Raw genomic sequence first — 25,359 nt, 5'->3', positions numbered from 1 at the left:
TGGGGTCATTAAATTGCGTGCTGATAATTAAAAGGGGCGGGGGTTAACGGTAATGGGGGGGGGCTAGTGGGAGTCGGTGAAACTCGAAAATAGGTCATGTGAGGTGTCGAATTCTGGGTAAATGGGGTCAGTATATTGCGTGGTGATAACCAGAGGGGGCGGGGGGTTAGGGTAAAGGGGGGGGCTATTGGGAGTATGTGGAATTCGTAGCAAGTTCATGTTCGGTATCAAATAAGTGGTAAATGGGGTCAGTAAATTGCGTGGTGATAATTAAAAGGGGCTGGGGTTAACGGTAATTGGGGGGGCTAGTGGGAGCAGGTGTAATTCTTAGTTACCAAGGCATGATCATGTGCTAGATTCGTGATATGTAATCACCACGGCCTGATCATGTGCTAGACTCGTGGTATGAGTTAACCACGACCTGATCATGTGGCGGACTCGTGATATGTGTTCACCACTGCCCGATCATGTGCTAGACTCGTGGTATAAGTTCACCACGGCCAGATCATGTGCTAGACTCGTGTAGGAGGTTCACCATGGCCTGATCATGTTCTGGACTTGTTATATGTTTTCACCAAGGCCTGATCATGTGCTTGAATCGTGATATGGGTTCACCATGGCCCGACCATGTGCTAGACTCGGTATGTGTATGAGTTGTGTTGCAATTCATTGCATTATGTTGGATTTCATTGTTTTGTGTTCCATATGATTATAATGACTTCCTTTTCATTGTTATCTGTTCCATTTTATTATTTTGTGTTGAATTTCATCGAATTCTATTCCATTTCATTGTATGGTGTTCCATTCCATTGTTCAAATTGCCCGGAGCGTTGATTTGAGGCTTCCTCATCACTTTCGACATATGATGAAGTGCTTCTTCGAATCAAAATACTTAAATGTAAAGAAATGGCATCATTTTATTATTTAATATAAAAATAGCCTAATAAAATTCATGGTAAAATGACAACAACTCCATTTGCGATCGCCGTAAAGCAATTCTGAGGGTACCATTCGATTCGGGGGACGTTTCTGCATGGCGTAGGTGTTCTTTTCAAAGTTCAGACCAAATACTTAGCGAGAAAATTCAACTTTTCTTGTTTCTCGCAGAGGGGACCATATCCTTAACACCGTTAATTTTGCCCGGAGGGTTGATTTCAGGCCATGAACGGCTTCCTCATCCTTTTCTACATAAGGTGAAATGCCATTGGGGAATAAAACTAGGAATAGACGTGGGTATTTTTCTGTAAATCAAAAAAATCATTGAAGATTCCAAACAGTAGTTTGCAAATATATCCGCTAGTTTTTATCTTAGAGCAATTCTAAGGGTACCATTCGATTCGGGGGACGTTTCTGCATGGCGTAGGTGCTCTTTTCAAAGTTCAGACCAAATACTTTGCGAGAAAATTCAACTTTTCTTGTTTCTCGCAGAGGGGACCATTCCTTTAACACCGTTAATTTTGCCCGGAGCGTTGATTTCAGGCCATGAACGGCTTCCTCATTTTTTTCTACATAAGGTGGAATGCCTCTGGGGAATAAAACGAGGAATAAAAGCGGGTTTTTTTTTCTGTAAATCAAATAAATCATCGAAGATTCCAGACAGTTATTTGCAAATATATCCGCTAGTTTTTATCTTAGAGCAATTCTGAGTGTACCATTCGATTCGTCGGAGTTTTCTGCATCGATTAGGTACCCTTTGCAAAGTTCAGAGTAAAAACTAAGCGAGAAATATCACTTTTTCCATTCATGTCTACACAACACCCAACCTTATGAATTGCTGTTCCCTTAACTTAACCTAAATCGATTTCACGCGTTAGGTTAGAGTAAGAAAACAGCAGTTCATAAGATTGGCTGTTGTGTGATGGGTCAAAAGAAGAAAAGGAAGAAGACCTTGCTCCGCGATGCAGTGGTTACCGTGCATAGTTCCGTTATAAGGCCTCAAGAAGAAAAGGAAGATCTAGATGCTAGAATTCGGAAATAGGTAATATGGGGTGTCGAGTAGGGGGTAAATGGGGTCAATAAATTGCGTGGCGATAATTAGAGGGGGTAGGAGTTCATGATAATGGGGGGGGGGACTAATGGGAGTAGGTGGAATTCGTAATTAGGTCATGTTCGGTATCGAATAAGGGGTAAATGGGGTCAGTAAATTGCGTCGTGATAATTAAAGGGGGAGGGGGTTAACGGTAATGGGGGGGGGGCTAATGGGAGTAGGTGAAACTCGAAAATAGGTCATGTAAGATGTCGAATGCTGGTAAAATGGGGTCAGTAAATTGCGTGGTGATAATCAGAAAGGGCGGGGGTTAGGATAAGGGGGGGGGGGCTATTGGGGGTAGGTGGAATTCGTAATTAGGTTATGTTCGGTGTCGAATAGGGAGCAGCTGGGGTCAGTAAATTGCGTGGTGATAATTAAAAGGGGCGGGGGTGAAAAGTAATAGGGGGGGCTAATGGGAATAGGTGGAATTCGAGAATAGGTCATGTCAGGTCTCGAATAGGGAATAAATCGGGTCAGCAATTTGCGTGGTGATAATTAAAGTGGGATAAGGTTCATGGTAATGAGGGATGCTAATGGGAGAAGGTGGAATGCGGAAATGGCCTCATTTTATTTTTTTATATAAAATTAGCCTAATAAAATACATCGTAAAATGACAATAACTCCATTACCGTTCTTCGTAAAGGAATTCTGTAAGTACCATTTGAATCGGTGGACGTTTATGCATGGGGTAGGTGCCCATTTCAAAGTTCATACTAAAAACTAAGCGATTAAATTCATCTTTTCTTGTTTTTAGCAATGGGGACCATACCCCCAAACACCGTTAATTTTTCCTGGGGCGTTGATTTCAGGCCATAAACGGCTTCCTCATCCTTTTCTACATAAGATGAAATGTCTCTGGGAAATAGAAAAAGGAATAAAAGCGGGTTTTTTTCTATAAATCAACTACGTAGTACTACTACGTACTACTACTACTACTATATACTACTACAGGTGTTATAAAGTGAAAACAGATGTCATTATGTTCAAAAAGTAATTTATTATGACCTTTACATATCCATGCATTGACCTCAAGTTTATAATATATTCGAGGTCAAGGTTGATGTGTGTTGTTTTCATGTAGGGACAAGCTGGCTAAGTACAGCTTGACCCCTGACCCCCAAGATGAGCTGACGCGCAGGAATAGTTATAAGTCTACCCTCGTAAGACAGCATTCAGTTAGTCAGTTATTCAGTCAGCCAGTCAGTGACAGTCAGTCCAACCGTTAAGAAAGTCAGTCAGTCTCTCACACACACACACACACACACACACACACACACACACACACAGAGAGAGAGAGAGAGAGAGAGAATTATAGAAGCCATGAAGAGTTTTCTGGCAAAGATGTGGTGTGCAAGAAATAGGGAATTGGAAGATTTGTAATGGATACTGCTTGTGTTGTTTTATTTATTACAGGTTGTGCCGATACGAAGGCATGACTCTCCAACGGGTCACCTGTACAGCAAGAGCAAGAGCAGGACCGCCAGCCCGCCTCGGCCCCTCAGCCCTCCCCAAAGCTCCCTCCATGGCCTCCTCCAGGGCTTGAAGTGGTCAGGCTCCTCACAGTGCTGCCCCACGCAGTGCCAGGGCAGTGCCACACCTGTAATCTGCGGCGCCATGCCCGGTCTGAGGGCGCCGCTGGACTGTGAGTGTTTGACCTTATTTTGAAGCTACTATTTGACCATCGCAGGAATTATTACACGTTTCATTAGTCTTCATTAATGAATGAGTGCCTCAAGTCATTGTTTTGGCTCTGGGCTGCCGCACATAACCTATTCCCAAAGCTTAAAAAGGAGGTCAATCAGGTCACCAAATTACTCCAGAATCACACCCAACACTCACTGAATTGCTCCAGAATCACACCCAACACATTGAATTCCTCCAGAATCACACCCAACACATTGAATTCCTCCAGAATCACACCCAACACACACTGAATTACTCCTGAATCACACCCAACACACACTGAATTACTCAAGAAACACACCCAACACACACTCAAACACACATGATTTCTAGTTAGCTCTGTGGACTGTTTCTAGATAATGCGGCGGGCAGCTATCAGTTGCATGAAACGCATATTTGTGTTGGCTGTTCGGGGGACCGGGGAGCCGAGTGTGCAGGGGAGGAAAGTGAAGGAAGTGTAATTGTTAGTGTTGGTGTGTTGTGGTGACAAGTGAGTGTGTATTGGTTTTCTGAATGAGTCTATTGTACCGCAGTCTGTAGACAGAGGCTGTTCCAGTGGTGTATGGTGCGTGGAAAGTATGAAAGAATGAAAGTATACCCGTTAGTTTTTATCTTAGAGCAATTCTGAGTGTACCATTTGATTCGTCGGGGTTTTCTGCATCGATTAGGTACCCTTTGCAAAGTTCAAAGTAAAAACTAAGCGAGAAATATCACATTTTCCATACACGTCGACACAACACCCATACTTATGAATTGCTGTTCCATTACCCTAACCTAACTCGATTTCACGAGTTAGGTTAGAGTAAGAAAACAGCAATTCATAAGATTGGGTGTTGTGTGATGGGTCAAAAGAAGAAGAAGAAGAAAACCTTGCTCAGCAATGCAGTGGTTACTGTGCATAGCTCCGTTATAAGGCCTCAAGAAGAGGAAGAAGGTCTAGATTTTAGAATTCGGAAATAGGTCATATGGGGTGTCGAGTAGAGGGTTAATGGGGTCAGTAAATTGCGTGGTGATAATTAGAGGGGGCGGAGGTTCATAATAATGTGTGGGGGGCTAATGGGAGTAATTGGAATTCGTAGTTAGGGCATGTTCGGTATCGAAAAAGGGGTAAAAGGGGTTAGTAAATTGCGTGGAGATAATTAAAGGGGGCGGGATTTAACGGTAATTGGGGGAGGACTAATGGGAGTAAGTGAAGCTCGAAAATAGGTCATGTGAGGTGTCGAATACTAGTTAAAGGGGGTCAATAAATTGCGTGGTGATAATCAGAGGGGGCGGGGGGCTAGGGTAAGGAGGGGGTGCTATTGGGAGTAGGTGGAATTCGTAATTAGGTCATGTTCGGTGTCGAATAGGGAGTAAATGGGGTTAGTAAATTGCGTGGTGATAATTAAGGGGGGCGGGGGTGAAACGTAATGGGGGGGGCTAATGGGAATAGGTGGAATTCGAGAATAGGTCATCTCAGGTATCGAATAGGGAATTAATCGGGTCAGTAATTTGCGTGGTGATAATTAAAGGGGGATGAGGTTGATGGTAATGGAGGAGGGCTAATGGGAGTAGGTGGAATACGGAAATGACTTCATTTTTTTTTTTTTATAAAATAGCCTAATAAAATACATCGTAAAATGACATTAACTCCATTAGCGTTCATCGTAAAGCAATTCCCAAAGTACCATTCGATTCGGCGGACGTTTCTGCATGGGGTAGGTGCCCATTTCAAAGTTCATACTAAAAACTAAGCGATAAAATTCATCTTTTCTTGTTTTTCGCATAGGGGACCATACCCCGAAACACCGTTAATTTTGCCTGGGGCGTTGATATTAGGCCATGAACTGCTTCCTCATCCTTTTCTACATAAGATGAAATGCCTCTGGGAAATAAAAAAAAGGAATAAAAGTGTTTTTTTTCTGTAAATCAAAAAAATCCCCGAACATTCCTGATAGTTATATGCAAAAAAAAACTTTAGTTTTTATCTTAGAGCAATTCTGAGTGTACCATTTGATTCGTCGGAGTTTTATGCATCGATTAGGTACCCTTTGCAAAGTTCAGAGTAAAAACTAAGCGAGAAATATCACATTTTCCATACACGTCGACAAAACACCCATACTTATGAATTGCTGTTCCATTAGCCTAACCTAACTCGATTTCACGAGTTAGGTTAGAGTAAGAAAACAGCAATTCATAAGATTGGGTGTTGAGGGAAGGGTCAAAAGAAGAAGAGGAAGAAGACCTTGCTCCGCGATGCAGTGGTTACCGTGCATAGCTCCGTTATAAGGCCTCAAGAAGAGTAAGAAGATCTAGATGCTAGAATTCGGAAAGGGGTCATATGGGGTGTCGAGTAGGGGGTTAATGGGGTCAGTAAAATGCGTGGTGATAATTAGATAGGGCGGGGGTTCATGATATTGTGGGGGGGGCTAATGGGAGTAATTGGAATTCGTAATTAGGTCATGTTCGGTATCGAATAAGGGGTAAATGGGGTCAGTAAATTGCGTGGTGATAATTAAAGGGGGCGGGGTTAACGGTAACTGGGGGGGGCTAATGGGAGTAGGTAAAACTCAAAAATAGGTCATGTGAGTTTTCGAATACTGGGTAAATGGGGTCAGTAAATTGTGTGGTGATGATCAGAGGGGGCGGGGGGTTAAGGTAAGGGGGGGGCTATTGGGAGTAGGTGGAATTCGTAATTAGGTCATGTTCGGTGTCGAATAGGGAGTAAATGGGGTCAGTAAACTACGTGATGATAATTAAAGGGGGCGGTGGTGAAAAGTAATGGGGGGGGGGGCTAATGGGAGTAGGTGGAATACGGAAATGGCTTCATTTTATTTTTTTATATAAAAATAGCCTATTAAAATACATCGTGAAATGACAATAACTCCATTAGCGTTCATCGTAAAGCAATTCTGAAAGTACCGTTCGATTCGGCGGACGTTTTTTCATGGGGTAGGTGCCCATTTCAAAGTTCATACTAAAAACTAAGCGATAAAATTCATCTTTTCTTGTTTTTCGCATAAGGGGACCATACCCCCAAACACCGTTTATTTTGCCTGGGGCGTTGATTTCAGGCCATGAACGGCTTCCTCATCCTTTTCTACATAAGATGAAATGCCTCTGGGAAATAGAAAAAGGAATAAAAGCGGTTTTTTTCTATAAATCAAAAAAATCCACGAACATTCCTGATAGTTATATGCAAATATACCCGTTACTTTTTATCTTAGAGCAATTCTGAGTTTAACATTCGATTCGTCGGAGTTTTCTGCATCGATTAGGTACCCTTTGCAAAGTTCAGAGTAAAAACTAAGCGAGAAATATCACATTTTCCATACACGTCGACACAACACCCATACTTATGAATTGCTGTTACCTTAACCTAACCTAACTCGATTTCACGAGTTAGGTTAGAGTAAGAAAACAGCAATTCATAAGATTGGGTGTTGTTGGATGGGTCAAAAGAAGAAGAGGAAGAAGACCTTGCTCCGCAATGCAGTGATTACTGTGCATAGCTCCGATATAATGCCTCAAGAAGAAGTAGAAGGTCTAGATTTTAGAATTCGGAAATAGGTCATAAGGGGGTGTCGATTAGGGGGTTAATGGGGTCAGTAAATTGCGTGGTGATAATTAGAGGGGGCGGGGGGTTTATGATAATGTGGGGTGTGCTAATGGGAGTAATTGGAATTCGTAATTAGGTCATGTTCGGTATCGAATAAGGGGTAAATGGGGTCAGTAAATTGAGTGGTGATAATTAAAGGGGGCGGGGTTAACGGTAACTGGGGGGGGCTAATGGGAGTAGGTAAAACTCAAAAATAGGTCATGTGAGTTTTTGAATACTGGGTAAATGGGGTCAGTAATTTGTGTGGTGATGATCAGAGGGGGCGGGGGGTTAAGGTAAGGGGGCGGCTATTGGGAGTAGGTGGAACTCGTAATTAGGTTATGTTCGGTGTCGAATAGGGAGTAAATGGGGTCAGTAAACTACGTGATGATAATTAAAGGGGGCGGTGGTGAAAAGTAATGGGGGGGGGCTAATGGGAGTAGGTGGAATGCGGAAATGGCTTCATTTTATTTTTTTTATATGAAAATAGCCTATTAAAATACATCGTGAAATGACAATAACTCCATTAGCGTTCATCGTAAAGCAATTCCCAAAGTACCATCCGATTCGGCGGACGTTTCTGCATAGGGTAGGTGCCCATTTCAGAGTTCATACTAAAAACTAAGCGATAAAATTCATCTTTTCTTGTTTTTCGCATAGGAGACCATACCCCAAAACACCGTTAATTTTGCCTGGGGCGTTGATTTCAGGCCATGAACGGCTTCCTCATCCTTTTCTACATAAGATGAAATGCCTCTGGGAAATAGAAAAAGGAATAAAAGCGTTTTTTTCTGTAAATCAAAAAAATCCCCGAACATTCCTGATAGTTATATGCAAATATATCCGTTAGTTTTTATCTTAAAGCAATTCTGAGTGTACCATTCGATTCGTCGGAGTTTTCAGCATCGATTAGGTACCCTTTGCAAAGTTCAGAGTAAAAACTAACCGAGAAATATCACATTTTCCATACACGTCGTCACAACACCCATACTTATGAATTGCTGTTCCTTTAACATAACATAACACAATTTCACGAGTTAGGTTAGAGTAAGAAAACAGCAATTCATAAGATTGGGTGTTGTGTGATGGGTCAAAAGAAGAAGAGGAAGAAGACCTTGCTCCGCGATGCAGTGGTTACCGTGCATAGCTCCGTTATAAGGCCTCAAGAAGAGAAAGAAGATCTAGATGCTAGAATTCGGAAATAGGTCATATGGGGTGTCGAGTAGGGGGTTAATGGGGTCAGTAAATTGCGTGGTGATAATTAGATAGCGCGGGGGTTCATGATAATGTGGGGGGGGCTAATGGGAGTAGTTGGAATTCGTAATTAGGTCATGTTCGGTATCGAATAAGGGGTAAATGGGGTCAGTAAATTGCGTGGTGATAATTAAAGGGGGCGGGGGTTAACGGTAATTGGGGGGGCTAATGGGAGTATGTAAAACTCAAAAATAGGTCATGCGAGGTGTCGAATACTGGGTAAATGGGGTCAATAAATTGTGGGGTGATGATCAGAGGGGTAGGGGGGTTAGGATAAGGGGAGGGGGCTATTGGGATTAAGTGGAATTCGTAATTAGGTCATGTTCGGTGTCGAATAGGGAGTAAATAGGTTCAATAAATTGCGTGGTGATAATTAAAGGGGGCGGGGATGAAAAGTAATGGGGGGGCTAATGGGAATAGGTGGAATTCGAGAATACGTCATCTAAGGTGTCGAATAGGGAATAAATCGGGTCAGTAATTTGCGTAGTGATAATTAAAAGGGGATAAGGTTGATGGTAATGGGGGGGGCTAATGGGAGTAGGTGGAATACGGAAATGGCTTCATTTTATTTTTTTATATAAAAATAGCCTAATAAAATACATCGTAAAATAACAATAACTCCATTAGCGTTCATCGTAAAGCAATTCTGAAAGTACCATTCGATTCGGCGGACGTTTCTGCATGGGGTAGGTGCCCATTTCAAAGTTCATACTAAAAACTAAGCGATAAAATTCATCTTTTCTTGTTTTTCGCAAAGGGGACCATACCCCCAAACACCGTTAATTTTGCCTGGGGCGTTGATTTCAGGCCATGAACGGCTTCCTCATCCTTTTCTACATAAGATGAAATGCCTCTGGGAAATAGAAAAAGGAATAAAAGCGGTTTTTTTTCTGTAAATCAAAAAAATAACCGAACATTCCTGATACTTTTATGCAAATATATCCGTTAGTTTTTATCTTAGAGCAATTCTGATTGTACCATTCGATTCGTCGGAGTTTTCTGCATCGATTAGGTATCCCTTACAAAGTTCAGAGTAAAAACTAAGCGAGAAATATCACATTTTCCGTACATGTCGACACAACACCCAATCTTATGAAATGCTGTTCCCTTATTCTAACCTAACTCGATTTCACGAGTTAGGTTAGAGTAAGAAAACAGCAATTCATAAGATTGGGTGTTGTGTGATTGGTCAAAAGAAGAACAGGAAGAAGACCTTCCTCCGCAATGCAGTGGTTACCGTGCATAGCTCCGTTATAAGACCTCAAGAAGAGAAAGAAAATCTAGATGCTACAATTCGGATAAAGGTCATATGGAGTGTCGAGTAGGGGGTTAATGATGAGAGGAAATTGCGTGGCGATAATTAGAGGGGGCGGGAGCTCATGATAATGGGGTGGGGCTAATGGGAGTAGGTGGAATTCGTAATTAGGTCATGTTCGGTATCGAATAAGGGGTAAATGGATTCAATAAATTGCGTGGTAATAAATAAAGAGGGCGGTGGTTAACGGTAATGGGGAGGGGGCTAATGGGAGTAATTGGAATTCGTAATTAGGTCATTTTCGGTATCGAATAAGGGGTAAATGGGGTCAGTAAATTGCATGGTGATAATTAAAGGGGGCGGGGGTTAACGGTAATTGGGGGGAGCTAATGGGACTTTTTGAAACTCAAAAAGAGGTCATGTGAGGTGTCAAATACTGGGTAAATAGGGTCAGTAAATTGTGGGGTGATGATCGGAGGGGGCGGGGGGTTAGAATAAGGGGAGGGGGCTATTGGGAGTAGGTGGAATTCGTAATTAAGTCATGTTCGGTGTAGATTAGGGATTAAATTGGGTCAGTAACTTACGTGGTGATAATTAAAGGGGGATGAGGTTAATGGTAATTAGGGAGTGGCTAATGGGAGTATGTGGAACACGGAAATGACTTCATTTTATTTTTTTTTATATAAAAATAGCCTAATAAAATACATCGTAAAATGACGCTAACTCCATTAGCCTTTCTCGTAAAGCAGTTCTGAAAGTATCTTTCGATTCGGCCGACATTTCTGCATGGGGTAGTTGCCCATTTCATAGTTCATACTAAAAACTAAGCGATAAAATTCATCTTTTCTTCTTATTCGCAAAGGGGACCATACCCCCTAACACCGTTAATTTTGCCTGGGGCGTTGATTTCAGGCCATGAACGGCTTCCTCATCCTTTTCTACATAAGATGAAATGCCTTTGGGAAATGGAAAAACGATTAAAAGTGGTTTTTTTTCTGTAAATCAAAAAAATCCCCGAACATTCCTGATAGTTATATTCAAGTATACCCGTTAGTTTTTATCTTAGAGCAATTCTGAGTGTACCATTCGATTCGTCGGAGTTTTCTGCATCGATTAGGTACCCTTTGGAAAGTTCAGAGTAAAAACTAAGCTAGATATATCACATTTTCCATACACGTCGACACAACACCAATACTTATGAATTTCTCTTCCATTAGCCTAACTAATTCGATTTCACGAGTTAGGTAAGAGTAAGAAAACAGCAATTCATAAGATTGGGTGTTGTGGGATGGGTCAAAAGAAGAAGAGGAAGAAGACCTTGCTCCGCGAAGCAGTGATTACTGTGCATAGCTCCGTTATAAGGCCTCAAAAAGAGGAAGAAGATCTAAATGCTAGAATTCAGAAATAGGTCATATGGGGTGTCGAGTAGGGGGTTAATGAGGTCAGTAGTTGGCGTGATGATAATTAGAGGGGGCGGGGATTCATGATAATGTGGGGGGGGGGCTAATGTGAGTACGTGGAATTCGTAATTAGTTCATGTTCGGTATCGAATAAGGGGTAAATGGGGTCAGTAAATTGCGTGGTGATAATTAAAGGGGGCGGGGGTTAACGGTAATGGGGGGGGGCTAATGGGAGTAGGTGAAACTCGAAAATTGGTCATGTGAGATGTCGAATACTGGTAAAATGGGGTCAGTAAATTGCGTGGTGATAATTAAAGGAGGATGAGGTTTATGGTAATGAGGGGAGCTAATGGGAGAAGGTGGAAGACGGAAATGGCTTCATTTTATTTTTTTATATAAAATTAGCCTAATAAAATACATCGTAAAATGACAATAACTCCATTACCGATCTTCGTAAAGCGATTCTGAAAGTACCATTTGAATCGGTGGACGTTTATGGATGGGGTAGGTGCTCATTTCAAAGTTCATACTAAAAACAAACTAAGCGATAAAATTCAACTTTTCTCGTTTTTTGCAAATGGGACTATACCCCCAAACACCGCTAATTTTGCCCGGTGCGTTGCTTTTAGGCCATGAACGGCTTCCTCATCCCTTTCTACATAAGATGAAATGCCTCTGGGAAATAGAAAAAGGAATAAAAGCGGTTTTTTTCTGTAAATCAACTATTACTACTACGTACTACTACTACTACTACTATATACTACTACAGGTGTTATAAAGTGAAAACAGATGTCATTATGTTCAAAAAGTAATTTATTATGACCTTTACATATCCATGCATTGACTTCAAGTTTATAATATATTTGAGGTCAAGGTTGATGTGTGTAGTTTTCATGTAGGGACAAGCTGGCTAAGTACAGCTTGACCCCTGACCCCCAAGATGAGCTGACGCGCAGGAATAGTTATAAGTCTACCCTCGTAAGACAGCATTTTTGAGGATATCAGTGCATTCAGTCAGTCAGTTATTCAGTCAGCCAGTCAGTGACAGTCAGTCCATCCGTTAAGAAAGTCAGTCAGTCTCTCACACACACACACACACACACACACACACACACACACACACACACACACACACAGAGAGAGAGAGAGAGAGAGAGAGAGAGAGAGAGAGAGAGAGAGAGAGAGAGAGAGAGAGAGAGAGAGAGAGAGAGAGAGAGAGAATTATAGAAGCCATGAAGAGTTTTCTGGCAAAGATGTGGTGTGCAAGAAATAGGGAATTGGAAGATTTGTAATGGATACTGCTTGTTGTTTTATTTATTACAGGTTGTGCCGATACGAAGGCATGACTCTCCAACGGGTCACCTGTACAGCAAGAGCAAGAGCAAGACCGCCAGCCCGCCCCGACCCCTCAGCCCGCCCCAAAGCTCCCTCCATGGCCTCCTGCAGGGCTTGAGGTGGTCAGGCTCCCCACAGTGCTGCCCCTCGCAGTGCCAGGGCAGTGCCACACCTGTAAGCTGCGGTGCCATGCCCGGTCTGAGGGCGCCGCTGGCCTGTGAGTGTTGACCTCGTGTTTGACCTTATTTTGAGGCCACTATTTGACAATCGCAGGAATTATTACACGTTTCATTAGTCTTCATTAATGAATGAGTGCCTGAAGTGTCTGTTTTGGCTCTGGGGTGCCGCACATAACCTATTATTTTGCTTATTTCTCTTCTAATCTCTGTTGTTATCCATATTGGCTCTATTTACATTTAATTTCCTTGTTTAGTTCTCCTTTTAATTTTTCTTTTCATATGTTTTTTTTCTGATATTTGTCTCATAAGACTCAAATGTCATTTATAGTGTTTGTTTTTATTTCATTTTCCAATTCTGCTATATACTCCTTTAACAAACTGTCTTCACTTATTTTCATGTATGTGATTTCTTGTTGTTATAGTACTTACATTTTTCTAGATTCACTTATATAGATACACTTAGAACAGTCAGACAAATCATACTTTTCTTTGTGTTCATCTCTATGTGTAAATCTACTATACTACATTCTTTGGTTCATCATCACAAAGTTATGCCACGGCCCTCCCAAGTAGTTTCTCCGGTACAGTTTGTGTTTAACAATACTATCAAGTTCCTTTTTTCAAGTCAGTTAAGCACTCTCTCACCATTAACCTCTTGTGTCCCAAGAAACCCAACATTAAAGTCCCCTACAAAGGTTCCTCTTCAATTTTATCAAGCATGTTGTTTATTTCAACTTCTATAACTCTGTTCTTTGCTTGGTCACATGTACACAAGTAACAACCTAAAACTGTATTTCCTACTACACATTTCACATGCACTGTGCTTGCTATTCACTTTTCTGTAACTAAATAGTCATTTTTTCTGTGCATAACACATGAACCTTTCTTGTCTTTCTCATCTCTGTTTGAGTCTGTGTACTTTAAATCATCCAAAACATTAACTTTCATATATTTTTGTTGTGTTTCCGTAAGTCACAAAAGTGTATTTTCCGATACTAGTTTTACTATTTTACATTGTTTCACTTATCCCTTCCCCCCTTCCTCCTTCCCCCCTGTGTCAATTCCCTCCCCCTTCCCCCCTGTGTTAGTTCACTTCCCCTTCCCCCCTTCCTCGTTCCCCCCTGTGACAGTTCCCTCCCTAGTCTCGACGATGGGGTCTGTGTGGTCTGATTTTCTATGTAAATTCTCTCTCTCTCTCTCTCTCTCTCTCTCTCTCTCTCTCTCTCTCTCTCTCTCTCTCTCTCTCTCTCTCTCTCTCTCTCTCTCTCTCTCTCTCTCTCTCTCTCTCTCTCTCTCTCTCTCTCTCTCTCTCTCTCTCTCTCTCTCTCTCTCTCTCTCTCTCTCTCTCTCTCTCTTTCGGTCAAGTAAACCAATGGATCGCGAATTGGTTGAGCAACAGACAACAAAAGTAGTGATTGACGGATTTAACTCAGAGTGGGCGCCTGTCACTAGTGGCGTCCCTCAGGGCTCGGTCCTTGGCCCAGTGCTCTTCATTATATACATCAACGACGTGGATGTTGGACTCAATAACCGCATTAGTAAATTTGCAGACGACACAAAGATTGGTAACTCGGTTCTGACTGACGAAGACAGGCAAAGCCTCCAAGAGCATTTGCACAAAATTTCAGCTTGGTCGGAGAGATGGGAGATGCCCTTTAACGTAGACAAGTGCCAGGTCCTTCAAATTGGAACGAGGAATAAGAAGTTCGATTACGAAATGCGCGGCGTTAAACTCAAAAGCGTTCAATGCGTCAAGGACTTGGGGGTCAAAATCGCGTCAAACCTCAAATTCTCACAGCAATGCATCGATCCAGCAAATAAAGCGAACAGAATGTTGGGCTTCATTAAAAGAAACTTTGTATTCAAGAATAAAGATGTAATACTCCCGCTCTACAACAGTTTAGTCAGACCCCACTTGGAATATGTGGTACAGTTTTGGTCTCCCCCATGCAAAGGATATTGCTAAATTAGAAGGTGTTCAGCGTCGGGCAACGAAAATGATCCCTTCCTTGCGCAACAAATCCTACGAAGAAAGGCTTTCTACCCTTAACATGTTCTCTCTTGAGAAACGTCGCCTCCGAGGAAAACTAATCGAATGTTTTAAAATACTTAATGGTTTCACGAATGTAGACAGATCAACATTGTTTATGATCGATGACACTTTGCGCACGAGGAACAATGGCGTAAAACTCAGATGTAGACAAGTAAATTCAGACTGCACCAAATTTTTCTTCACCAACGCTATATTGCGAGAATGGAATAAGCTTCCACCATCAGTGGTCCAGTGTAACACGATTGACTCCTTCAAAAATAAGCTCGACCGTCACTTCCTTCAACTTAATATCAACTAGAGTAGAAATGCAACGTTTTGGAGTCTTCTGATTAATGTAAAATCACTTAGGTTTAAGGCCAGACCACCAAGTCTGGACCATGGGGTCTGTGTGGTCTGATTTTCTATGTAAATCTATGTAAATCTCTCTCTCTCTCTCTCTCTCTCTCTCTCTCTCTCTCTCTCTCTCTCTCTCTCTCTCTCTCTCTCTCTCTCTCTCTCTCTCTCTCTCTCTCTCTCTCTCTCGTCTTTACCTCTGAGAAATAGCCTAGTCCACGCTCTCTTTTCTCTAACTCCTCATTACTTTACGTTTTCTATCTATGTTTTTCAGGGTAGACTTTGAAATGTATTATCTTAAATTGTACAATTATTAGAGAAATCAGTGTATATTTCATGTCGACACCCTCATAATTAAAGATATTGTCTACTGTGTTGATTATGGAAGTGTTTTTAATAGTTTTGGCCTAAAAACAGAAGGAAATGAGCCAAGTACGACAATTTCGTTAGCTTAGACAATTTAGTTAGGCGCAAACTATTTGCCCCAACACACGTGGAAACACTTCCTCAATATAATTTAAACCCGTCAAAACAGTAATCACATTTTCGTCAAGCATTTCCCGCCATTAAAACACACATAGAACACAAAATAAGGAACAAAATAGCACAACATGATACAGGTAACAGGTCAAAGAAGAAGAAGAGGAAGACAAGGTGGCCGCCGACCTCTCCTTTCCAGGCAAACACACTATTTTACCGTTTTCTCCACTTGTAAAGCCTGACGGAGGTGTCTGAGGCAGTATATCATGTGGTAATCATTCTCCACGCCTTTAGAAACCCACAGTAACCGCCGGAGACCAAGAGAACACGGAGAAAACAGGGAGTGGAGATTGTGGGCGGATTTTTCGTGTTTATAAGTGTGTGTCACGGCACGTCACTCATGGCTGTGCTTTATGGCGTGTGTGCGGGGCTGTGTGCGTGTGTGAAGGCCTGTGTGCGTGTGTGAAGGCTTGTGTGCGTGTTTTGGAGGGCGTGTGCGCGTGTGTGCAAAACTCTAGAATGACACCCGCACTGCCTTACACAACGCCCCTTTCCCTCACACACACAGTCTTGTTTCCATGTGTACAGTATGATATATAGTGTCCCTGTCTTTCCTTACAACATGGTGGACAGCACACAGTTATTGCCTACACTACTAAACATTTCAACGTCACTTATTTTGTTCGGCAGGCTCAAACTCCATCCTGGAGCTCCAGAAGAGGCCCTCTGGACTGGGGCCCAAGCAGCGGTGGACTCTCAACAACAACAACAACAACAACTCCGTCAAGTAACCCAGTAAGTAAAGTCTTGGTTCAGTCTGCTTGTGTCAGGATGCCTCCTGTTACCTTCACCAAAATGGCATATATTTGAATTTACAGATCAAAAAATACAAATTAATTTAATGTTTCATACTTGCATAGTGTTAGTGTGATTGTTAGTAAGTTTATGTGAGCAAGGCGGGGCTTCATGGTACAGTGGTTAGCACACTCCAAGAGAGCCCGGGTTCGATTCCCGGCGGAGTGGAAAAATTTGGGTGGCATTTCCGATACCCTACGCTCCTGTCCACCCAGCAATGTACCAGGTATTAATCGGGGGTTGTGTCCCATCTCCTGGGGTCTATTCCCTTCTCCTATAATTCCTTCTCCTTCTGTCTCTCTCCGGCATATGACCACAGATGTTGTGCCCAACTTTTTATGTGAGCAATGCAACAAGCTCTTCCACATTTGTGTGTGTCAAGGTTTACTGCCTCAGCTGATGAGGGAGGAGTTGGCGTGAGGGCGACAGAAGGACTTGTTATAAGTGTGTCTCCTCATGACCAGTGACATGTTTACACAAACCCAATAACTGAGAACAGTGACCTGCAAGGCGTGGCGTGGGTCCTTCCTGCTTGGGGCACTGTCCCCTGATACCCCTTTCGTGTACAGTTAACCCGGTAGCAGCGACGGGCCAAATTTGTGGCTTTACCGTGTAGCAGCGACGGGCCAAATTTATGCCATGATATAAACCCCCCAAAATAGATGATGCATTAACTGATCACAAATGCATTGATATATATTATGAAATGGTTTGTGAGAGTGGTGATTTTTTCTCATTTTTCTCACTTAGAGGGACCATTAAGAAACATGATCCCCGCTGCTACTGGGTTAAAACATTAGCCTCCTTGGCCGTCGTTCCATTGGGGCGCCACAACGCTCCGTGACGCATCGCTGGGGTCCAGGGGGTTAAGGAAGGAGCCTCGCTGCTTTCAGGGGTGTGTGCATACTCACAGTTTCCCCTGGGGTGGTCACAGTGTGGTGGAGAGCCATGTGTTTTCAGCGCTTTGGACTGGTGTAATATAGCGGTATAGATTTGGCTTTATAATGCAGATTTTTTGTTGTTTTGTGATTGTCTTTTGGGTGTTTTGTGGGCCTGAGGAATGTGTCGCCCCCTGACACACAGCCCAGCGGGGGTGTGCTTCACTTACATAAACATTTTTGTGTCATATAAATTTTGTTTCTATTTTCTGGAAGTGTTTCTTTACTGCACTGCATTCAGGGACCAAAAAAGTATTACCTTGTCTAGAGGCAACACTGTCCCCAGAACATGACCCGTGGGACACTGGTGGACAAAAATGTTTCTTTCTGGGAGATTTTGGTGCTTTTGAATAATGGCCCACCTGTTTGTTGACCCCTTCTCCACCCTTAGAAGGTTTGCCGTAAAAATGCTGGGTGCCGCCCTCTGACCTAACCTGACAAAACACATGTCTTTACTCCAAAAAATCATTTATTCTTCCTTACAAATGAGACATTATTATTATTATCTGAGTGAGGGAGGTCATTCCTTGTTATTTTATGCCAGAAGCTGTTGCCTTTCATGTATTTAGCTTGGGTGTTTTGGTGCCAATCTGTGCCATTACAGTCTGAAGGAGCTCAGTGGTTGTTGACACAGTATTTTTATGATGCAGAGAGAGGAGGAAGAGCATGGACAATTTACAACAATATGCACAGACAACAACAAGAAGAAGAGGAGGAAGAAGAAGAAGAAGATGAGGAGGAGGAAGAGAATGGAAGAGAAGGACCAGCACACACCATTGGTGAGTGTTGAGTTTATTTTTTCCATGTTTCCTCCTCCTGCTTGTTGTTGTTGTTGTTGTCTTTTTTCTTCTATATGTTGTGTCCCTCCTGGTGACAGTTCCTCCTGTGTGTCCAGCAGCTGTCCCCTGCTGATAGCTTACACTTTCTTCCACCGAGGACTACCCCAGCAGCTTACCTAAGGACATGGTGTCGTGCCGTTCATGGGCACTCTTTTAATTAATTATGTAGGTTCATTATAGCTCAAAGTAGAATTAATTATTGATCATTTAAACCACAGAGTAAAATTAGTAGTTTATTCACCCAGTCTTATAAAGCACCATTATCGCACACAGGATCATCACCTGTCCAACTAATATAGGTAACACGACTTTAAGAAAGTTACTTGAGGTAATTATTGCTTAGAGATTCTGATGGTGAATGGTGGACAGGGTCCACTTATTAGAGGTTAGCTTACGTATCTTACATCACTAATTACATTTGTAAATACCATGAACACAGGTTAACATTAACACCTTAAACTAACATGCACACATGGCAATAAGTAGCACCAACATAATAACTGCTTCCACCCACACGGGGAAACACAGACTCCACCATTCCACACCTTAATTAAGTCCTAACTAAAACTAGTGAGTGTTTGCGCTTATCCATTGTTACCCCTGAGAACGACACACATACCACCCTTTTGGCCTTCTCCTTCCTTCCTCTCTTCACACACCCTGCCACAGGCAATACCCCACAACGCAGCTTCAAAAGTGTTTACTGTTTATGATCTTGATCTTGATCTTGATCTTGATGTCACAGGTGGCTCGGGATTTCTCCCCAGCCAGGCCTTTATATCGGCAGCTCCTGTGAAAAGAAAACAAAACATGCGGGAAGTCAATGTTCTCGGGGCAAGATATCATTCCCTACATCTTTCACGCCACATGCCCTCCAAGAACTCTTTCACTGCCTCAATCACTCGTCCACTCGTCTCTCCACTGAGCCCCAGCAGCAGCACCATCCACTCCCTTCCAGTCCTCCCGTTTACATCACGTCCCATCTCGCTCAAAAACACATGCATCATCTTCGTTCTCTCCCTGTCATACTTCTTGCATTCCAGCACTACATGCTGCACAGTCTCGTCCACACCCCTGTCACACATCTGGCATACTTTGCTGCGGGACTCAGACCATCTATAGTTCCTTGCATTCACATCCAGACACTGCGCTCTAGCACGGAAAAGAAGATCACCTCCCAGGCTTCCCTCATACCACACCTCACACTTTGGGGCCTCTTTCTCCCTATACCAGTCGAGAGTTTCCTTTCTTTCCATCTCATTCTTCCACTTGCTCAATCCCTCATCTTTAACTGCCATATCTATCACATTCTTCCACTTTCTTACATCCCACTCAAACCCCTCTCCATTTCTGTTTGTTATTCTCCATTCAAACACATTCTGTCTATCTTCAAAGGGTATGTACACCCACCTACTTAGCATAACATTCTTGTCTATCATTCGCCCACATTTATTCGCCCATTTGCCATCTCTTATACTCCACAAGTATACTTTCCTTGCTAATCTTGCATCCTCCATTTGTTCCAGTCTCACTTTATATCTCAAGGTTGCCTTTACTAGTCTTTCCCTAAACGTGCTCCATCCCATGTCCCCCCTAAGAGCCTCTACTGCTGCATACCTTGGTGCATTCAGTGCCATTCTTGCTACCCTATTCTGCCCCACTTCCAATTTTTCTATCTCACTGTCATTCCATGTCATCACATCCATTCCATACATAATGCTCGGGACAGCCACACTCTTCCAAACCTCACGGATGACATCATACTTGCTCGCTCTCATCCTCGCTGCACTCCCTAAACGGCCTACCCACTGGTTTGCCATACTTATCTTTACATTCTTGGCCCTGCCGCATCCATTTACCTCCATCCACACCCCTAGATACTTGTATTCTTCCGTCTGTTCCAACTCATCCCCTTCCAGTCTCCAAGTTGTTTCTTTCTCATCCTCTGACCTATTCACTATCATTACTTTGCTCTTCTCACTACTGAACCTAACCCCAAAATCCCTTCCATAACCCCCTACCACATCTAGGAGACTCTGTAGTTCTTCAGCAGACTCACTCAGAACCACCACATCATCCGCATACAACAACACACATACTTTATCCTCTCCAATTCTCACTCCTGCATTCATTCTCCTCATTCTGACTGCTAATTCCTCTGTGAAAAGACTAAATAATGTTGGTGATAATATACAGCCTTGTCTCACTCCTCTTTCACTCTTCACCCAACCTGTCTCTAGATCACCTAGTCTATACTTTGCTCTTGTACCTACATACATACTTCTAATTATGTTAACAATCTTATCACTCAGCCCAACTTTTCAAGCACTCTGCATAACACATCTCTATTCACCCTGTCATAGCTTTCTCTATATCTAGGAAGCCTAAGTACAGTTTCCCTCCCTCTCTCGTTTTCCTTTCAATCAGCTCATTTACAACAAACATATTATCTTCTGCTCGCCTGTCCACTCGGAATCCGTTCTGCTCCTCACCCAGCACCCTGGCACTCTCAATCCATTTACACAACCTTTCATTCAACACAGCACTAAAGAGTTTTCCTATTGAGTTTACCAGAGAGATTGGCCTATAGTTCTTTAATTCCTGCTTACTCTTATGCCCGCCCTTGTGGATCAGAGTCACTCTACATTCATTCCATTTACTTGGCACTCTCTCTTCTTCCCATACCTGGTTGAATAACTCAGTCATCCTCTCAATCACAGCCTCACCTCCATTTTTATACAACTCATACGGGATCTCATCTGGTCCTGCAGCCTTACCATTCTTCTGTCTTTTCACACATCTCTCAACCTCCTCCCTACTGATCCTTTCATTCAGCTCATTTGCATCTTTCCTCTCCATAGTTACACATCCTTCTCTCACACCAAATACTTCCCCTACTCCTCCTATTTCTTCCCAAAATTCCCTAATTGACTCCCTCATTTTCTCCTTATCTGTAATTTTTTCACCATTCACCTTCAGACTTTCCACATTCTCACTGTCACTCATCCTCTCACCTCTCAGGAATCTATACCACTCACGACCTCCCTCAAGCCCTTTCTCTCTCAGGGTCTGGATCACACTTCTTTCACACTGAACCTTTGCACTCATGATCTTCCGCTTTGTCAGTCGTTGGTGTCTCACATAGCTTTCCCATGCATTCTGGTATTCACCCTCAGCTTCTTCGCTTTCTTGCCTCCTTCTCCTCATTCGTCTACACAGTCTATTTAGTCTCTTTCGTTCTTTCCTAGCTGTCCTAATATCATCGTTCCACCACGGTTTCCTTACACGCTTTTTACCATTCGTTCTCACATACCCTACATGTTGGACTGCAGCTCCTCTCACATTCTCTACGAGCCTTTCATTCAAAGCGTCCACATCATTCAAACTACCCGGCTCCCAATTTCTTTCACTCAAGTCTACCTGAAAATTTTCCCACCCTACATCTCTCAGTCTCCACTTCTTCTTCTTCCTGTCCTTTTCTTTCATTTCATTTCTACCATTCAGCCCGCACTCCACGGTCAACATATTATGGTCAGACACAATATCAATCATTCCCTCTTCATCTATCCACATACGAGACACACATTCGCGCATTCTCCCATTTACCAGTACATAATCAATCGCAGACTCCTGATTTCTTGCACTCCAGGTCACACGTCCCTCAGCCAGAGTTTCATTCAGGTTCTCTAAGTTCATTTCACTTACAAACTCAGCTAGCATTTCTCCATTCCGATTTATACGTTCACCTAACATACCTGTATGTGAATTCATATCACCCATAACAATCACTCTCTCCTGCATGCTCTCTCACAACTTTTCTAAGAATATTGTACTTTCCCCTGTTTTCCCTTACTGCTCTTTCACCTTCTACAGTCATATACACAACAACCATAACTACTCTTTCTAGTCTGCCCTTTTTATTCTTGCATTCCACACTCACGGCCAATACATCTTCACTGCTAGCACTATTACCTACATCTAGCTCTTCCACCTTCAGATTCTCATTTTTGCGGTGGAGGAAGGCTACGCCTCCTCCCATAGTCTCCTGTTTCTTTCGCCCCTTCCCAATCATCACATACTCACTCCCCTCAGTCTGCACGTCACCTCTCAGGTGTGTCTCAGTCAAGCCTATTATATCATACTTCCATTCATCCAGTTCCTTACTCATGTCCTCAAGTTTGCCCACACCCCAACCTCTCACATTCAAACATCCAATCTTCATACTTTCACTTGCCTGGGTTGTGTATCCACTCCTCCGTGCTAGGTCATTTATACCCGTTCAAACTGTCCCCACTGCATACAGTGACTTCATCCGCACCCATTCACGCAGGCGCTCCCCCATCCTCCTGTTCCCGTTGCCGCTCAGGTGCACGCCATCCACGTCGAACGCTGCATCTCCCCTCAGGACTCCGTCCATGTCGATGAAGCTGACGTCGCCCTTCTTCCCTCGCGTCCATTCAATCTTCATCTTCATCATTTCTTCTTGGATCCTCTTGTTTGTAGATCGGCGCAGTCTCTCGTACTGTGGTCCTTCCCTTGGCCTTGGTCTGGACGACGCCCAGCTTCCCATCTGTCAGGCTTGCCTTTGGCGCACCTGAAAGGGGCGATGTCGCTCGTGAGAATCCAGTCTCAGTTATAGTATTATAGCCAAAGTGAGTTGAAGACCGTGAACAGTTCTTTCCTCACCTGAAAGGGGCGATGTCGCTCGTGAGAATGAGCTCGCTCCCACAACCTAGTGCGAAGAAGGGGCGTTAGTCTCGGCCCCAAAATGCCTTGGTATGACGTCACGGAGTGACAAACTGACCGCAGGTTAGGCCTGCTTGAGACCTGAGGTTTCCTTGGTAGGCCTCCAATATCAATATAAGGTCACTAGTATTTTATTTCCATTATAAATATTTACCGTTCTCCCGCAATAATTAAAAAAAGGCAGATTGACCGCTTTTGGCAACGATACCCTGTTTTGACCCCTGACACCTCTGAATTTTGTTGACACTACAGATTGTAGGGGAGATATGGGAGCACAACAGCCTATTTGTTTCAACCCCCATCTCTTCCCTCTCGCTCTCTCTCTCTCTCCCTTCTCTCTCAAACTTCTTTCTCTCTCTCTCCTCTCATACTTTTCATTTTTTTCTCCTTCTCTTGTGTACTTCCTTCTTTCCTTTCTCTCTCTCTCTCTCTCTCTCTCTCTCTCTCTCTCTCTCTCTCTCTCTCTCTCTCTCTCTCTCTCTCTCTCTCTCTCTCTCTCTCTCTCTCTCTCTCTCTCTCTCTCTCTCTCTCTCTCTCTCTCTCTCTCTCTCTCTCTCTCTCTCTCTCTCTCTCTCTCTCTCTCTCTCTCTCTCTCTCTCTCTCTCTCTCTCTCTCTCTCTCTCTCATGAGAAACCCACATACATATACAGGGTGTCCCACGAGTTATGGTAAATACTTTGGGAGATGATATATCAGGTAATTCTAAGTGAAAATTACTCTATACACATATGCTCGTTTTTGCTTTATTATGCGAGAAATTGAGTGTTTAGGTGTGGCGGTTTGTGTGCTGCCGGGGGCTGCGGGGCCATGTTGTGTAGGGAGCAACAGCTGACTGACTGCCCGGGCGTGATGCCGCCAATCTGTAGCCTAGTGATAAACATTTGCATTTATTACAACATGGGGCTGCATTATCAACAAATAACACTTACTGAGTGACCAAATAAATTACTGTGCGGGATAATCAAAGAAAAAAATACTCCGAACTTAACAATGGAACAGTTAGAAAAAACGCTTTATGCAGACATGGCAACTCACAGCAAGGAATGCCGACAGTCTGTTGAGGCGCGCGTAAACGTCGCACTGAGAAGTGTTTCCTGACTACACTTTATCGAAATAACCTCTGGAAAATGCCCTTTACCTTCACTAATATTGAATACTCAGACATGATGTTCATCTACGGATTCTGTAACGGTAGCTCCTGGGCTGCCGCACTAGAATACTTAAAAAAATATCCTGACAGAAGACATCCTGACAACAGAGTATTTTGCCGAGTTTTCCAGCACCTAAGAGATTTTGGAACTTTCCCGGGAGTGCTTGCAACAGCTGAGCGTGCAGAAGGGGCACAGGAAGGTAGGGGTGTTGTTCAAGCAGCATTAAGAAGCCCGAGCATAAGCACACGGAGGCTTTCATCGCGTCTGGGAGTTACACGCATGTCAGCTTGGCGCACGCTGAGGAGAAGGCTTTCACCCGTACCATTTACACAAAACACAACACCTAAAACCAGAAGACCATGAAAAGAGACTGAATTTTTGTCACTGGCTCCTTCAACACCAACACCACAGCAACCACATTCTGTACACAGACGAGGCAACATTTACACGCCACGGAGTAACAAACACTCACAATGATCACTGGTGGGCAAAGGAAAATCCACCAAACTGTTGAAAGCAACTTCCAGCATCGCTTCTCCGTAAACGTTTGGTGTGGCATTGTGGATGACCTACTTCTTGGACCTTTCATTTTCGAGGGGCGCCTAACAGGGGACGTCTACCATGACTTTTTGAGAGATGAGCTTCCTCTCCTTCTGACAGAAGTTCCACTACACATTTATGAACATCTCATACTACAACAGGATGGTGCACCACCACACTCCAGTAAACGAGTCAAGGAATACCTCAACCAGCTATTTCCTGAGAGGTGGATTGGTCGAGGAGGCCCTCAGCAATGGCCAGCGAGATCCCCTGACCTAACACCACTGGATTTCTACTTATGGGGTCACATGAAGTCTTTGGTGTACAAGAATAAACCGCATTCAAGAGAACAGCTAATTCAGCGGATCCAGGAAGTGACACAGGAAATAAAGAACAACAGACCAATGCTGAGGAGGGTGACGACATCGGTCCTGGATCGAGCAAGGAAGTGTATTGAGTGTGAAGGCTCTCACTTTGAACACTTGTTGTAAGGTGAGTTATCACACTGGCGTTTAAACATTACACTGTGTCAACTGTCACAGCCCCACAGTGAGCGCAGTGAGTTGCCATGTCTGCATAAAGCGTTTTTTCTAACTGTTCCATTGTTAAGTTCGGAGTACTTTTTTCTTTGATTATCCCGCACAGTAATTTATCTGGTCACTCAGTAAGTGTTATTTGTTGATAATGCAGCCCCATGTTGTAATAAATGCAA

At 43.2% G+C, this 25,359-nt stretch overlaps 1 protein-coding gene across 21 annotated transcripts in view; it reads left to right on the top strand.

The window, feature by feature from the left end:
- The window catches only part of LOC126992183 (uncharacterized), a 146,221-nt gene that overhangs the window by 75,224 nt on the left and 45,638 nt on the right, over positions 1 to 25,359 (top strand). For 13 of the 21 annotated variants that reach the window (XR_007746325.1, XR_007746324.1, XR_007746322.1 and 10 more), the window contains 4 exons: positions 3,443 to 3,671; positions 12,522 to 12,750; positions 16,269 to 16,373; positions 18,022 to 18,150. Coding sequence is in view for 1 of the 21 variants with exons in the window: in XM_050850843.1 (XP_050706800.1) it covers positions 12,522 to 12,750 (229 nt within the window). In the remaining 20 variants the exon portion in view is untranslated. Of the gene's footprint in view, positions 1 to 3,442; positions 3,672 to 12,521; positions 12,751 to 15,728; positions 15,956 to 16,268; positions 16,374 to 18,021; positions 18,151 to 25,359 lie in introns of those variants that run through there. The other 8 variants (XR_007746327.1, XR_007746314.1, XR_007746316.1 and 5 more) reach the window with 4 other exon arrangements.

This window comes from Eriocheir sinensis, unplaced genomic scaffold, assembly GCF_024679095.1.
Source record: "Eriocheir sinensis breed Jianghai 21 unplaced genomic scaffold, ASM2467909v1 Scaffold412, whole genome shotgun sequence".
Classification (NCBI taxonomy): Eukaryota; Metazoa; Arthropoda; class Malacostraca; order Decapoda; family Varunidae; genus Eriocheir; species Eriocheir sinensis.
The sequence above is the reverse complement of the archived record's forward strand: the minus strand, read 5'-3'. Positions and strand labels throughout refer to the sequence as shown.